Below are 13,117 nucleotides of genomic sequence, written 5' to 3' on the forward strand. Positions count from 1 at the left end.
GGCGGGCGGCGGCGTGCGTTCCCCCCCGGCGGGCGGCAGCCTAAGCCTCGAGTTGCAATACTTAAGGATGCTATGGGCAAAATAGTGAATGATCAGAGTATACAGAGTCACTATACCAGACTATAAAAGACTTGGCTGACACAGAATTATTTCATGAAACCATGTATGATCAAGTGGCAATGGTGATGAAAGAGGAAGTTTAGGTTGTTCTGAAGGAATTGGCAAGAAACAAGACCCCAGGAATTGCTGGAATACCATTTGACATATTTTAACAAGCAGATGCAGCTCTGGATGTGTCACAAGGTTGTGCCAAGAAATCTGGAGGACAACTGACTAACTGACTGGAATTGATCCATATTTATTAAAAAAAAAAGATGACCTGACAGAGTGTAGAAATTATACAACAATATCACTAATATCACACACAAGCAAAATCCTGCTGAAGATGATTCAAAAACGACTGGAAGAGTGCATTGACAGAGAATTACCAGAAATATAAGCTAGATTTAGAAGAGGTAGTGACACTAGAGACATTATCACCGATGTCAGATGGATCTTGGCAGAAAGAAAAGCAAGAGTACCAAAGGAATGTCTATCTGTGTTTCATGAACTATGCAAAGACATTTGACTGTATGGATCACAACAAACTGTGGCTAACCATGAGGAGAATGGGAATCCCAGACACTTGATTGTGCTCATGTGAAACCTATACTCGGAACAAGCAGTCCTAAGGAAACACTGCATGGTTCAAAATCAGGAAAGGAGTGTCTCAGGGTCCTATCTCCATACCTTTTCAATCTATATGCAGGACTGGAGACTGGGCTTAAAGAGGAGGAATGTGGCATCAGGATTAGGGAAAGACTCATCAACACCTGCATTATGCAGATGACACAATCTTGCTTCCTGAAACTGAAGAAGACCTGAAGCGCTTGCTGCAGAAAGTCAAGGACTGAAGCTCAACATGAAGAAGACAAAGATTCTCACCAATGGGCCAACTGGCAGCATCAGGATAGAGAAGAGATTGAGGTTACTAACAATTTCAGCTTGCTCAGCTCCATAATCAACATTCTTTGCACCAGCAGTCAGGAAATCAAGATGAATTGCACTGGGAAAATCTGTTTTCAGGGACCTCTCCAGAGTATTGAGGAGCAATGATGTCAGTCTAGAAACTAAGGTACATCTGATCCAGGCCATGGTCTTCACAATGCTGGACAATGACTAATGATGACAGAAGAATTGGTGCCTTTGAATCATGAATCATCATACTCTTCATGGAGAAGAGTATTGAACAAACCATAGACCACCAAGAATACATATAGGTCTGTTTTGGAGAGAGTAAAAAGCAAATTTTCCTTGGAGGCAAGGATTTTGAAGCTTTTCTCGCATACTTTGAGGACGTGGCCAGGAGTGACCAGTCCATAAAGAAACACATTATGCTTGGAAAGGTGGAGGGACAGAACAGGAGAGGAAGACTTCAGATGAGATGGATTGACATGGTAACTGGAGCAATGGGGGTAGGTGTGTTCGAATAAGTGAGACTGGTTCAGGGCAGGGCAGGTTTCAGAGCTGTTGTACATAGGGTTTCTATGGGTCGCAGGTGACTCGACAGCACATAACAACAACAACATCTGCCCCTGTAAAGACTGCCTATGAAACCCTAGGGGTTAATTCTACCCATCCTCTAGGGCCATTCTGAACAGGAATAGGCTTGGTGGCCTTGGTGGCACACAGCAACAACAGTGGCTACCATATCAGATCACGAAGAGCAAATAATTTCTATCATCATAGAAAGTTCCTCTGGTCAACAGTTCAAGATTTGACCCAGCCCTGCTGTAGAACAACTGAGGAGATGGGAGAGGTGGTGAAGGGGGCTCAGTTGGTGAGAAACGCACATGGGTGTGAGGAAGTCTCCAAGGAGACAGTGCTGGTCCCAGACACAAGGAAACCACCCCCTTCCTCCCCCCCACCCAGCTGAAGGCAGTGCCATGAGGCCCAAATGTGAAGTGGAAGCCTTGAACGGGGCTGGGAAAGCACCAGGCACCTGCAGGTAAAGCACCAAGGTGAGCCGCTCCAGGTACTTGGTGTTCTCTGGCTCGAAGGAACAGGCCCTTCTCAAGTTCTGAGCAGCTGAGGAGAAGTCACAGAGGTGGATGTAGGCCTCGGCCCGTAAAACATAGAATTCAACCTGAGGGTGGAGAAGACTGAGGTTGCTGTCCTCTCCTCATAACCTGTCCCCCGGGGTATGTATTGAGGAGGAATCTAGCTCCCTCGATACTCAGTTAATGTAAGAGATTGGAGCAACCAGATGAAAACAAGCTTGGAAGCAGGAGTGGCATCCACTTCTAAAATAGATTGTTTCTGGAAACTCTATGAACTTAGAGAAACAATGATAGTTACACAGCAGGGTTCAGGACTGTCATTCATAGGGTCGCTATCAGTTGTCTACGACTTGATGGCACTTAACAACAACAACAAGAAGGAGTGGTAGCACTGGCACCTGCGGTAGTGGGGGGAAGTGTGTGCCCGCACCTGTGTCCATGCCCCATAAGCCCTGCCCCTCACCAGCTTGGGATTCAAGTGGAGGGCGCGGGACAAGAAGAGCACTGCCGTCTCCCAGTCCTCTTGCTCTAATAATGTCAGGCCTTGGCGGTAGCTGTCAGGGAAGGAGAGTACAAAGGAGCTGACCTTGACTTTCGATGAGCTCAGGGCATACAGGGATGGGAGGTTTGGGTGGAGAAATAAGAGGGATAGGTAGAAAATAAGAGAGGACAGGCTGGTATTCTTAGAACTCATGCAAGCCGGGATCTCTGCATTAGCTGAGGTGGAAGAGCCCCAATACCCAGGTGATTTAATTGAGGCCCTGAGAGGTGCATCAGTTGTTGGATGGATCAAAAACATGAATCCTAGGGCAAAGCAGTCACTTACTTCTCCTTGACTTTGAGGGGCACTGTTAACTTCTTGAACTTTGGTTTGGATTCCTCTAAACCCTGGAACACCTGGCTGGTGCCAAAGATGCGCCTCACGTTGTCCTTTGAGGCTGAAAACACTTGTGGCTTAAAGATAGGCTGTAAAGATTTCTTGTCAAGCTGCAGAGCATCCTGAAATTAAGAGATGCTAAGGCTGGAGCAAGCCTCAGGGATGAGCAGGCTCCACCACACTCGCACATTCTCCCCAAGTATTTTTTTAGGTGACTTTAGTCTACACTAAGATCCTATAGGTAATTCCATCTGGGATGCAGTGGCAACATTTCCTTCAGAGGTGGTCCGACCTCTCTTCTCAAGCCCAGGAAAGCCTCTCCCGTCTTGCTTCTCTCCCTTTCTTATTGCCAGGTTGAGGGCCCACTTGTTCACACTGACCCTTGGCTCATCTCCTGGTCCTTCTCAGCTCCCACCTCCAGCTGCTGAAACTCATCCCAAGCCACAGGGTCCTGCAGGCCTCAGAGAGATGTTCTGTGACACCTTCGCTGGCTTCCTTGCCCACTTTCCCCAGGCTTTCCTACTTCAGAGGAGGCATCACCAGATACCTGTATCTCCTCAGTCTCTGAGTCCTGTCCGTTCCACGTTCTAAAAGCTCTCGGATCTCTCCTCTAATCCCCTTGTCTGGATCAATGCCAACTCCTCCGGGACATCTGCTTGGGTCCCTGTCCTTGTTTCATGTTCTAATGTCTCAATTTCACTGCGCAGCAGCAGCCAGAGACAGAATTGCACACTGATGCTGCTTCTCCCGTACTTAAAACCTTCCCCTTTGAACCTAGCCTTCATCTCTTCTACCCTAGCCTTTGCTTTAACCTCTTTCCAGCCCACACCTCACTGCAGTCGGGCATGATGTCCCTTCCTGGAGAAATTTAGGAGCTGGGTCAGCGCCGGCCAGACCGCTGTGGCCGCGCTGCCCTCACCGTTGCTAGGTGCCATCGCCAGGATGCCCACAGGCTCCGCCCACTTGGCCACGCCCCCGGAAAGTCCAGCGCTGTTTGAAGCGGAAGGTAGGACAACTTTTATTACATGGAGAGGCTGAAGTTTAGAGAACGGAAAATTACTTTGCCTGATTTCCACAGAGCGATAGAGAAATAACAGGGACCAGGGCAAGGCTCCTGCCTCCCACGAGGAGGTCAATCATGGGCCCCGCAAATCTCACACCCAACCTCGCGGGGACACAGTGACACCGAACCCTGGAATGTGCCTAAACATGACCACCGCCCAGCCACTTCCGCCCCTTAGAATCATGGCGGTTGGGCAGCCGGCCTCCGATTGGGTGCTGGCGGCCGCCTTCTTATAGGTAAGTACAGCCATTGGCCGCTGTTTGGATGACGTCAGAGGGCGGGGTCCAGACCTGAATCGGGGCAACATGTGGCGGCCCGGCCTCTTCGGCTTTGGGCTGTGGGTGCGTAGGGTCATGAGCTGGTGTGTTTTGGAGCCTCGACCCCCGGGGAAGCGGTGGCTGGTGAGTGAGTAAAGGACGGTGACATGACATGGGAGCTCTCGGGGCTCTGTTTCTGCCTTTATCTTCTTTGCAAAGCTTCCAAAATTTCTTGTCGTAAAAAAGTCTGGAAAGTGGGTTCAGTAACATGACGGACTCCAAACTATTCAGAAACGCTGCACCTATATCAGCGCGTTCTGCTTGTCCAACCTTTGGGGCACCGATTTCCAAAGTCGCCTTTTTGAGTCACTGTAGGTGGTTTGGGACCTCTCACCAGGCACCTTCTCCACCCCAACCTTTACTCTTAGTTTCCCTTTCCCAGGCTGGGAGTCCAGCAGTTGCTGTGAGAGGGGTGGGTCGAGTTGGCAGGCCTCAGTTTCCCTGGTGCTGCCTGCAGGTGGCTGGCCTGGGGAACCCTGGAATGCCCGGCACGCGGCACAGCGTGGGCATGGCAGTGCTAGGACAGCTGGCGCGCCGACTGGGCGTGGCGGAGAGCTGGGCGCGCGACCGGCGCTGTGCTGCTGACTTCGCTTTGGCTTCCCTTGGTGATGCGCAGGTGGTCCTGCTCCGGCCACGGCGGCTTATGAACGCCAATGGGCGCAGCGTGGCCCTAGCTGGTGAGTGAGGGCATAGGGGATTGATGGGCTCTGGATTATGCGGACATCCCTACAGACTTCCAAGTGCTACATGGCCTAGGGTATTTGTAGGGGCCACAGTGTCTTTTTGGGGAGCTCTGGTGATCTAGGGGCAAGGAGTTGTGCTGCCAAACCAGACAGTCTCCTGTGTAAGTTACAGCCACTAAAAACCCAATAGAGTCAGCTATGAGTCAGTTCCGACTCAATAGCACACAACCGGGTTTTATTATGAGAAATGGGATTTATTCAGATCTCCCCTTATGGGAGCTAAAAGTGAGGACAGGGATTCTATAGGCAGATCATGAAATAACTGGCGCCTTATTTCCTTGTTTCAAGCGGAGCTATTTGGGCTGACTGCTGAAGAGGTCTACCTGGTACATGATGAACTGGACAAGCCCCTGGGGAAATTGGTTCTGAAGCTAGGGGGCAGCGCCAGGTGAGGTTCTAAACTGGGGGTAGGGTAGAGACCTTCACCTACCAGTTGGGATTGGGGAGGGGGGATAGTTGTACTACCAGTCAGTAAGGCATAGGAGCAGGAAGGGGTGAAAGGGCGCTGACCCTAGAGAGACACTAACTGTTCTTTCTCTGCCTGTTCGAGGGGCCACAATGGAGTCCGTTCCTGCATTAGCTGCCTCAACTCCAGTGTGAGTCTGTCCAACCCCCTCCATCCTGCGCTTTGGCTTGGGGGTCAGCATGGGCACTCCCAACATTCTGAGTTCACCAAAGGTCCTCCTGCCTCTCCCACAGGCGATGCCGCGGTTAAGGGTGGGCATCGGGCGCCCACCACACCCTGATGCGGTGCAGGCACATGTGCTGGGCTGCTTCTCACCGGCTGAGCAGGAGCTGCTGCCTCCACTGTTGGAGCGCGCCACTGACTTGCTCCTGGATCACATCCGTGAGCGCAGCCAGGGGCGGCCCATGCTGGACCCCTGATCCATGGACATCCCATGCTGGACCCCTGATCCATGGACATAGCTGCCAGCCTGACCACAGTACCTCACGCTCCGTCACATCCAAAGAGCCGCCACACCAGCCTTTGGTATCTACGCTTTATACAGCTCTTTTCCTCTCAGCTGCTCTTGGCAGCCTTTGGAATCAAGGGGAGGGACTTTGGCCAGAATGATCCATTTCTGAGGTCCAAGATTTCTGTACTCTCACTATCCTATTTGAGATGCAGGAAAGCTTCAGGAAGACTAAACCTTTTGAGCCTTTTTGGAGAACCAAAGCCATATACCTGTAAGATTAAAGACACAGGCTGGGAAGCTGAGGCCTTCTTGGGCGCTCCCACCCTTCCTTTGCATGTAGAGAGGGGACAAGGTCCACTGGGCCCTCTTCCAGGGAATATGTGAATATGCCTTAGTTGACTGAGGCTTTTTCAACACCTTTCTTTAGCCCATTTTAGAGATGTGGAAACTGAGGCTCAGAACAGTCTAACCACGTCCCCAAGATCACACAGCTATGGTCTGGCAAGAGCCCTGATTCACACAGGACTGGTTGCCACTTTGCTGCCCTTAGAGCCCCTGGTACTCTCACCTCAGGGTTGCTGTATATTCGGAGCTTTCCTGTACGAGTGACATGGGAGAGCAGCCTGAGGTCCTGGGGGTTGGGTGGAATATTGGACTGGCGTGGTACCAGGCCCAGGTCTCCTGGCTGGTAGGCTGTGATGTCAAACACCTGCTGTAGCTGAGGCTCTATCCTGGGCAGCTGGTCACTGGCTAGGCTGTGGAGTAGGGTCTGGTGTCATCACCTCCATTTCATACAAGAAAGCTGAGACTCAAGAGTCTTTGGGGAACCAGACTTCTGACTGACAGTTGGCTGGAGACAGCCCTGGGACGTGTCCCATAGCTTCTTCCCTTTGCTCTGTCCACTCCCCTCCCTCCTCCCATGACTACCTTCTCCAAGGCTGTACAGGGCCTCCTACTTACGTCTCCTTGTTTGGGCCTTGGTGATGGGTCTTTGGATGGGGGGACACAGCCGTCTGGGGACACAGTGCTATGGTCGAGCTGAGCATGGCCAACAGCTGCTGCATCATCTCTTTGCACCGCAGCTGGAAGACCACATCAAAGTCCCCGTATTCCTGTTCTTCTGAATGCATCTGCCAGGACAGGCTGGGATAAGTCCATGGGTTCAGGCCCACAGTAGCCCCAGCACCCACTTCAGGAAACTCCAACCCCAGTACCTCTTTTATTCCATTGCTACCTGGCTATGGTGTGAAACTTACCCACAGCTTTTGGTCCCCTCAGAGAAGGAGTACAGCTATTTTGAGATGTGGATGGACTCATCCAGAAACAGAAGAGGATGGAGTTGCTTAGGGTCTCAGGGGAAGAGGGAGCCTCTGCTGACCCAGCCACCTACAGGACCCTCAAGCTGTCTCTCACCGGCTTCTGCCCCTGGCCAACCTCCCATTTTCACCACTTTCTGCTCACCTGCAGGATGCCCTGTAGGAAAGAGGCAGCCCGGGTCAGAGTCAACTTCAGGCTGGCCCGAATCTTTTGCTCTTCAGTCAGATCCTGCAGCAGCTGTTGCACCTTGGCCTGCTCCTGTTCCAGTTGTAGATTCAGCTGTTCTTTCTGGCTTCTAGGTCCAGGATGGACAGTCAGCAGCTTTCCTGCCTCCCTGGACCCAACCATTTCTGTGCAGTCCACAGGGACCAGCATCTAGTCCCAGAATTCAGTGTTTGCCAGATGAAGCCCTTCTTAAGAGAGGAAGTCACTGGCCTGGGCATGTGGCAAACAAGGCATTAGCCCCAAGTTTCTCTACCCCTGGTCTCACCTCAGTTCCTGATTGTCCTTCCGCAGTTGTTGAAGGTTCTGTTTCAAGTGGCTCAGCACCTTGTAAAGCTGCTTCACCTCCACTGTGTCTTGCTGCTGTTGTTGGCACTTCTCAGTCAGCAGGAGAATGAGCTGTGGCAGCATCAGGTACCGTCAGCCAGCCCTGCTTTCCCAGCTTTAGACCCAACAAGAACCCCCTGCTCCACAGCATAGAGGCCAGCTGAGCCCAGCACCAGAGCTGGCAGTACCCCATGATTCCCGGAGTTGGGCTCCACTCTCTCAAGCTATTGGAGGCTTTTGAGCAAATGAAGAAAAACCAGAGTTGAGCCCCATATCCTGTAGCTGTCTCAGGAGGGGCTGCCTTCCTACTTTATTTTTCTAGCCGGATGCCAGCTTAATCCCTTCTCCTGAGAGGGCAGGGCCTCTAGAGCTCCCTCTGGCTTTATGTGCCCAACACCCCACGACAAGGGCCAGGGAGGCGCACCTGCTGATGAATCCTGCTGCTTGAGGCCATGGCATTCTGGGTGTTCTCCAGCAGCTCCACTTGTTGGCACAGCTGGCCCTGCATGCCCTGGAGCATTTCATTCTCCTGCAGCAGCTGTACACCTTGCCGGGAGAGCTTGGCCATCTGCAGGGACACTATGCGGTTCTCCTGGATGGCGCGCTTTGTGGTCTCCCACATCTGGTTGTTGGCCACCTTGCGGAACTCGGTGGCCACCAGGTTCACACGCTGGATAATCTCCTTCTTTAGTCTGGTCAGGATGGGCGGGAGTGAGGGGGGACTGGCCAGGGGCGGTGCAGGTCTCAGCCCCGCTCACCTGTGTAAGCCCCAGGGTGCCGCTTGGGTGGGAGGGGGCGTGGCTGTGGTCAGGAGTTGTTTCACTGTAGACCCTTTTGAATTCTGAACCACATCAATGTATTAATCTACTAAATAGTATTTAAATCACAGGAAGTGGCAAAACAAAGGACAGAGGTTCTCATAGGCCAGTGTGAAGGTATTTCCCCCCAATTCCTCAGAATTCTGGGGAGCAGTTAGCAAGGTGGGGAGCCACTGACCTAGTCAGATATTCTCATTTAGAGGCCTAGGGGAGGCACGTCCCAGGGCATGAGGTCTGGGATGAGTTTGGTTGCAGCGATAAAGGTCCCACCAGGCACAGGTCTGCCCACCTGTCCTTGTCCAGCACAGACTTCTTCTCTAGGTTGTACACATAGTCCTTGTGCTTGTCCTCTTGCTTCTGCAGCTGGCCCTCCAAGGACAGGAGCTTATCTGTGAGCTCTTCTTTCTGCAGCCGGAACTCCTCCAGCGCTGCCAGCTTTCCTCCTGCCCAATGTGGGACACAGGGCCTGGTGATGAATGAGCCTTGGGCCTTTGTCTTTCCTCTCTGCTTCCTCCAGCTCCTGTGCTCCCTGCACTGCCCCTCCACTCATCTCACAAAGCCTTATTCAGGTTCTTTCTCCTTCAAGAATCCTCCCTTGAAGCGAAGACAAAATTTTGCTTTTTCTCATGAAAAAAAATTTGAACAGATTGAGGGGCTAGAGAGAAGTACTTGCTCAACGCCAGTAAGGTAAGTTAGTGGTGGGGCTGTGGGGGTCAAGGCCAGACCCTCCATTCCTAGTGCTGTGGTGAGTGCCCACCCATGGGTGGCCCGCCAGGATCCCCCTCACCAAGGATGATGTTCTCTGTGGTGAGCTGGTCCTTGGTCTCCTGGAACTCGTGGCGCACCTGGGCCAGTTGGGCCTCGAAGGCATCCTTCTCCATCTCCCTGGCCATTTGCAGGCTCTGGAGCTGCTCATTGAGCTCAGTGATCTCATCCACTTGCTGGTTAAGTGTGCGCTTCAGGAAGGCCACAATCTCCTCCTTGTTGTTGGCCAGCTGCTCAAACTCCTGGCGGAAAAACTTCTTCTGAACAGACAACTCATCCCACTTACGCTGGTACCTGGGGTGGGCAGGGTGCAGAGCCCATGAGGGCATGATTCCTGGGGTGAGTGAGGCAGAAGCCCTGGGAGCTGCGCTGAGGGGTCTCCAGTATGGTGGGCTCACTTTCTTAGCTCTCAGCCCTAAAGGATTCTCCCCATCTGAGCTCAGCCTCTTCTCCCACCATGCCCCTGAAATAGCCAACACCTTGGGGAGCTCTCACGGAGAGCCAGGTGCTGTGCTAAGCACGTCCTGTTCATCACATCACTAGATGTAAGTGCTTCGAGGACAGAGCCATCATGCTCACCTGGGTACCTGACACCTCAGATGGTACCTGGCATATATTCAGTGTCTTTTTTAAAATTCTCATAACAGTTCATAAGGAAATGAATACTATGTTTAAGCCTTGTTTTCTAGATGAGGCAGATAAATAAAGCTCAGAAAGGTGAAGGGAACACCTAGTTAATAAGTGGCAAAACAAGAATCTGGACACAAGTCAGTCTGTTTCCAAAGCCTAGGGTCACAATGCTGACTGCCATGGTTGGCCCATTCTGCACCACTCCCTGATGCTGGTACATCCCATTTCCAAAGCTTTGTACCTTTAGTTCCCTCTGTGGCAACCTCCTCTTACTTGTGTCTGGATGGCTAAACCCTGAAGTTGTCCCATTTGTGGCCCTACCATCTCTTTCTCTTAAATAGCCCTGTCCTATTGGGATCTGATTTGTCCCTTGGCAGATATTTTTGGAGCTGAGGGCTTGGCAAATAGTAAACAGTAATTGTCTACCAAATGCATTTCCCTGTCTCCCAACATATTCATCTGGTCTCTCAAGAGAGCTCATGAATTTTTTCAGTGTATAATCAATTTACTGGTAATCTGTGGAATTCTTGCTAGAAGTTATTTGCAAGATGTATAATTAACTCATGGCTATTTTGTGCAGAAGTGTGTGGGTGGGAGACGCCTGGCCTGATGCTGCGCCATGAGCCTCCGCACATTTAGGAAGCAGCCCTGACGGGGGGAGTCAGGGAGGCCTGCACTCTGATCCTGGAGCCCCTTCTTCATGGAGTGATTTCCCTGGAGCCATTGCCTTTCCCTATGTGATGAGGATGACACCAGGCCTCTGGTAGGATTGCTATGAGGATGCATAGATTGCCCACACAGGGCCCACCTGGTATACATGAGGGATGCAACAATGTTAGCAATGCTTCTGTGCAGCCGTGTGGGCAAGGGCTGCTGTGGGTTTGTCACCAAAGCAGTTTGATGTCAAGGGTTTCTTTCACTAGGAAGAAGCTTAAAGTAAGAAAGCAACATGACAGGCAAGTGAACTATTTCTGAATGAAGAGTCAGACAGATGGCTCCCTAAATACTACCAGCCCTGTCACACACAAAAATAGTCCTAGCATAGGATGTCACAAGTCATGGAAAAGAGTGCCACAGTCCTCATCTGGAGAAATTGGGTTCACAGCTCTGTGACTCAGTGGGGCAGGTGGCCCAGGGAGGTGGGCTAAGAAGTCACAGTGTGGGCACTGAGGGCCAGGGTCTGCAGAGAAGGACACTGGTCCACATTCTTGTCAATTCATCCCACTGATTTAAATTCTGCTTTTTCATAAACTGCATGATCCCATGGACCAAGGCAGAGGAAGGTTGGAGGAGCCATGCCTGTGTTTGAGGGGATAGTTGGCAATCTCGGGACTCTGGGAGCCCAGGTGGGATGAGGAATTCATTTCCCCCTCAGAATCTCAAATCCTCTCAATGGAGAGCTGTGTCTGGGGCTAGGATTGGCCTGCACATCATATGGAGGTGACAGCCCAGCTCATTATACAGGCCTTACAACCCCTGGCTGAGGTTGCAGTAGCCACCTCTGAGGAGGCTCCTGAACCCCACCAGGGCCTGATGCTGCAGGGATAGCTCCCTTTCCCTGCCTATCCACCCACCGACCCACCGGGCCAGCCTGTCCTCCAGTTCTCGGATCTGGATGTAGTAGAATTCCCGGGTCTCGGGGTCAAGGGCCGTTTCTGTGCTGGTTACGTTGGTGTCCTTTTTGCCCCCTTTCTTCTTCTTGATCTCAAGGTCCTTCCCTGCCTTGCTTGTCTTCTTTTTGGGTGCCATGACTGGTAGCTACCACTATTGGGACGCCCCTTTGAAGAGCAGGCGGTTGCTAAGGAAGTTTACTTCACACATAGCAACAAGCTGAGTGAGCAAGACTGGGCTTAAAGGGACCCTGCCCTCTTCCTAGTTGAGCCAAGGCAGGCAGCCAGCATCACAGAGGCCAGGACCTCTGACTGTGTCTGAGCCCAGGATGCTCGGCTCTTGGGTGCACTCCTGAGTTCTCAAGTAACTTTTCCTCCTCCTCCCAGATACAAAAAAGAGACATGGAGAATATTTGTTACTAGGTGCCATGGAGTCTGTTCAGCAGAATTAATGCTGCCCAGTGCATAAGCCCAGAGTTGTAGCCACTGTGTCAATCGATGTCGTAGATTTTCACTGACCCTTTACCAAACAATGTTTTTCTCCAGGGATTGATCCTCTAATAATAGATATGTCTGTTGAGTCTCCTGTCATCCTTAGGGTTATTGTCAAATTTTCAGATGCACAGTAAGTAAATGAAAAGACCATGGCTTTGGTCAGATGCACTTTTGTCTCTAATCTGACAAAGAACCCATGCCTTTGAGTTGTGATATTGGAGAAGAATACTAAATATCCCATGGACAGCCATATGAACAAACAAATATGTCTTGGGAGGGTTGTACCCAGGGTGCTCCTTGAGGTAAGGTTGGTGAAGCTTCATCTCACATAGTTTAGACATACTGTTAGGATCATGCTTGGGGTAGAGGGTCAGTATAAGAGAGGAAGATCCTCAAAAGATGGATTGACATAGTGACTTTTTTCTTTAATTGAGATTTTAATCAAAGTTTTAACTTGGATTTCCATTCATTCATTGCTGCACATTTTTCCTCCCTGCCTGCCCCCCTTCACTTTTTCCTTTGGTAAAAAAGTTCTGGACTCTTGTCATGCCAATAATACCTAATCATATATTCCTTTTATACAGTTCTTTCCCTCATTTGTTTCAGTACCGTGTACATTATTTAGCCCCTCTTCTCTTAGTTTCCCCCAATCCCCATGTCAGTCCTGACACAGTGACTATTAACATTGGGCTCAAGTATACCAGAGATGATAAGAATGGCACAGGATAGAGCAGGACTCAGGTCTGTTGTTCAGAAGGTAACTGAGTTGATTGAACATAACAACAATCATTTGCCCAAAGTATATGTGATAAAGTCTTAACTATCCTGGCCTCCAGGAAAGCAGCCTGGAAAACAGCCTAGCCACATTTCTCTCATGACGGATTTGTTCTTTTGGCAGTCCACGGTATACTCGACAT

The 13,117-nt window shown here is 50.9% G+C and overlaps 3 protein-coding genes across 3 annotated transcripts in view; 1 reads left to right on the forward strand and 2 right to left on the reverse strand.

The window, feature by feature from the left end:
* Window positions 1-4,289, reverse strand: part of TTC16 (tetratricopeptide repeat domain 16) — a 29,563-nt gene extending 25,274 nt beyond the window's left edge. Inside the window, exons 1-5 of the mRNA XM_006892615.1 lie at window positions 4,142-4,289; window positions 3,873-3,991; window positions 2,926-3,098; window positions 2,563-2,653; window positions 2,042-2,185 (exon numbers count right to left, since the gene is read on the reverse strand). Of these exons, the coding sequence (XP_006892677.1) occupies window positions 2,042-2,185; window positions 2,563-2,653; window positions 2,926-3,098; window positions 3,873-3,991; window positions 4,142-4,289 (675 nt within the window). The remainder of the gene's footprint in view (window positions 1-2,041; window positions 2,186-2,562; window positions 2,654-2,925; window positions 3,099-3,872; window positions 3,992-4,141) is intronic.
* A 47-nt stretch (window positions 4,290-4,336) lies between these two features.
* PTRH1 (peptidyl-tRNA hydrolase 1 homolog (S. cerevisiae)) lies at window positions 4,337-5,984 on the forward strand. Its single transcript, XM_006892616.1, has 5 exons — window positions 4,337-4,440; window positions 4,814-5,033; window positions 5,388-5,487; window positions 5,650-5,695; window positions 5,799-5,984. The coding sequence occupies exons 1-5, from the start codon at window positions 4,345-4,347 to the stop codon at window positions 5,982-5,984; spliced, it is 648 nt and encodes a 215-aa protein (XP_006892678.1). The 5' UTR covers window positions 4,337-4,344.
* A 229-nt stretch (window positions 5,985-6,213) lies between these two features.
* On the reverse strand, window positions 6,214-11,844 carry LOC102845058 (chromosome unknown open reading frame, human C9orf117). The gene is made up of 9 exons (XM_006892617.1): window positions 11,678-11,844; window positions 9,488-9,759; window positions 8,990-9,143; window positions 8,307-8,574; window positions 7,824-7,954; window positions 7,478-7,628; window positions 6,977-7,146; window positions 6,553-6,771; window positions 6,214-6,259 (listed from the first exon to the last, which is right to left on the reverse strand). The coding sequence occupies exons 1-9, from the start codon at window positions 11,842-11,844 to the stop codon at window positions 6,214-6,216; spliced, it is 1,578 nt and encodes a 525-aa protein (XP_006892679.1).
* Between the last annotated feature and the right edge of the window lie 1,273 nt (window positions 11,845-13,117).

The sequence above is a fragment of the Elephantulus edwardii genome, unplaced genomic scaffold (genome assembly GCF_000299155.1).
Source record: "Elephantulus edwardii isolate Elephantulus edwardi_28Jun2011 unplaced genomic scaffold, EleEdw1.0 scaffold00116, whole genome shotgun sequence".
Lineage (NCBI taxonomy): Eukaryota > Metazoa > Chordata > Mammalia > Macroscelidea > Macroscelididae > Elephantulus > Elephantulus edwardii.

Coding starts and splice junctions, on each gene's coding strand:
- PTRH1 (XM_006892616.1), top strand. CDS start 4,345: ATGTGGCGGCCCGGCCTCTTCGGCTTTGGGCTGTGGGTGCGTAGGGTC. Junction 4,441..4,813: donor CCCCGGGGAAGCGGTGGCTG/GTGAGTGAGTAA, acceptor TGCTGCCTGCAG/GTGGCTGGCCTGGGGAACCC. Junction 5,696..5,798: donor TTAGCTGCCTCAACTCCAGT/GTGAGTCTGTCC, acceptor CCTCTCCCACAG/GCGATGCCGCGGTTAAGGGT.
- LOC102845058 (XM_006892617.1), bottom strand. CDS start 11,844: ATGGCACCCAAAAAGAAGACAAGCAAGGCAGGGAAGGACCTTGAGATC. Junction 8,575..8,989: donor TCTGTGCTGGACAAGGACAG/GTGGGCAGACCT, acceptor CATCCTGACCAG/ACTAAAGAAGGAGATTATCC. Junction 7,147..7,477: donor TCCTACAGGGCATCCTGCAG/GTGAGCAGAAAG, acceptor CTGTCCTGGCAG/ATGCATTCAGAAGAACAGGA.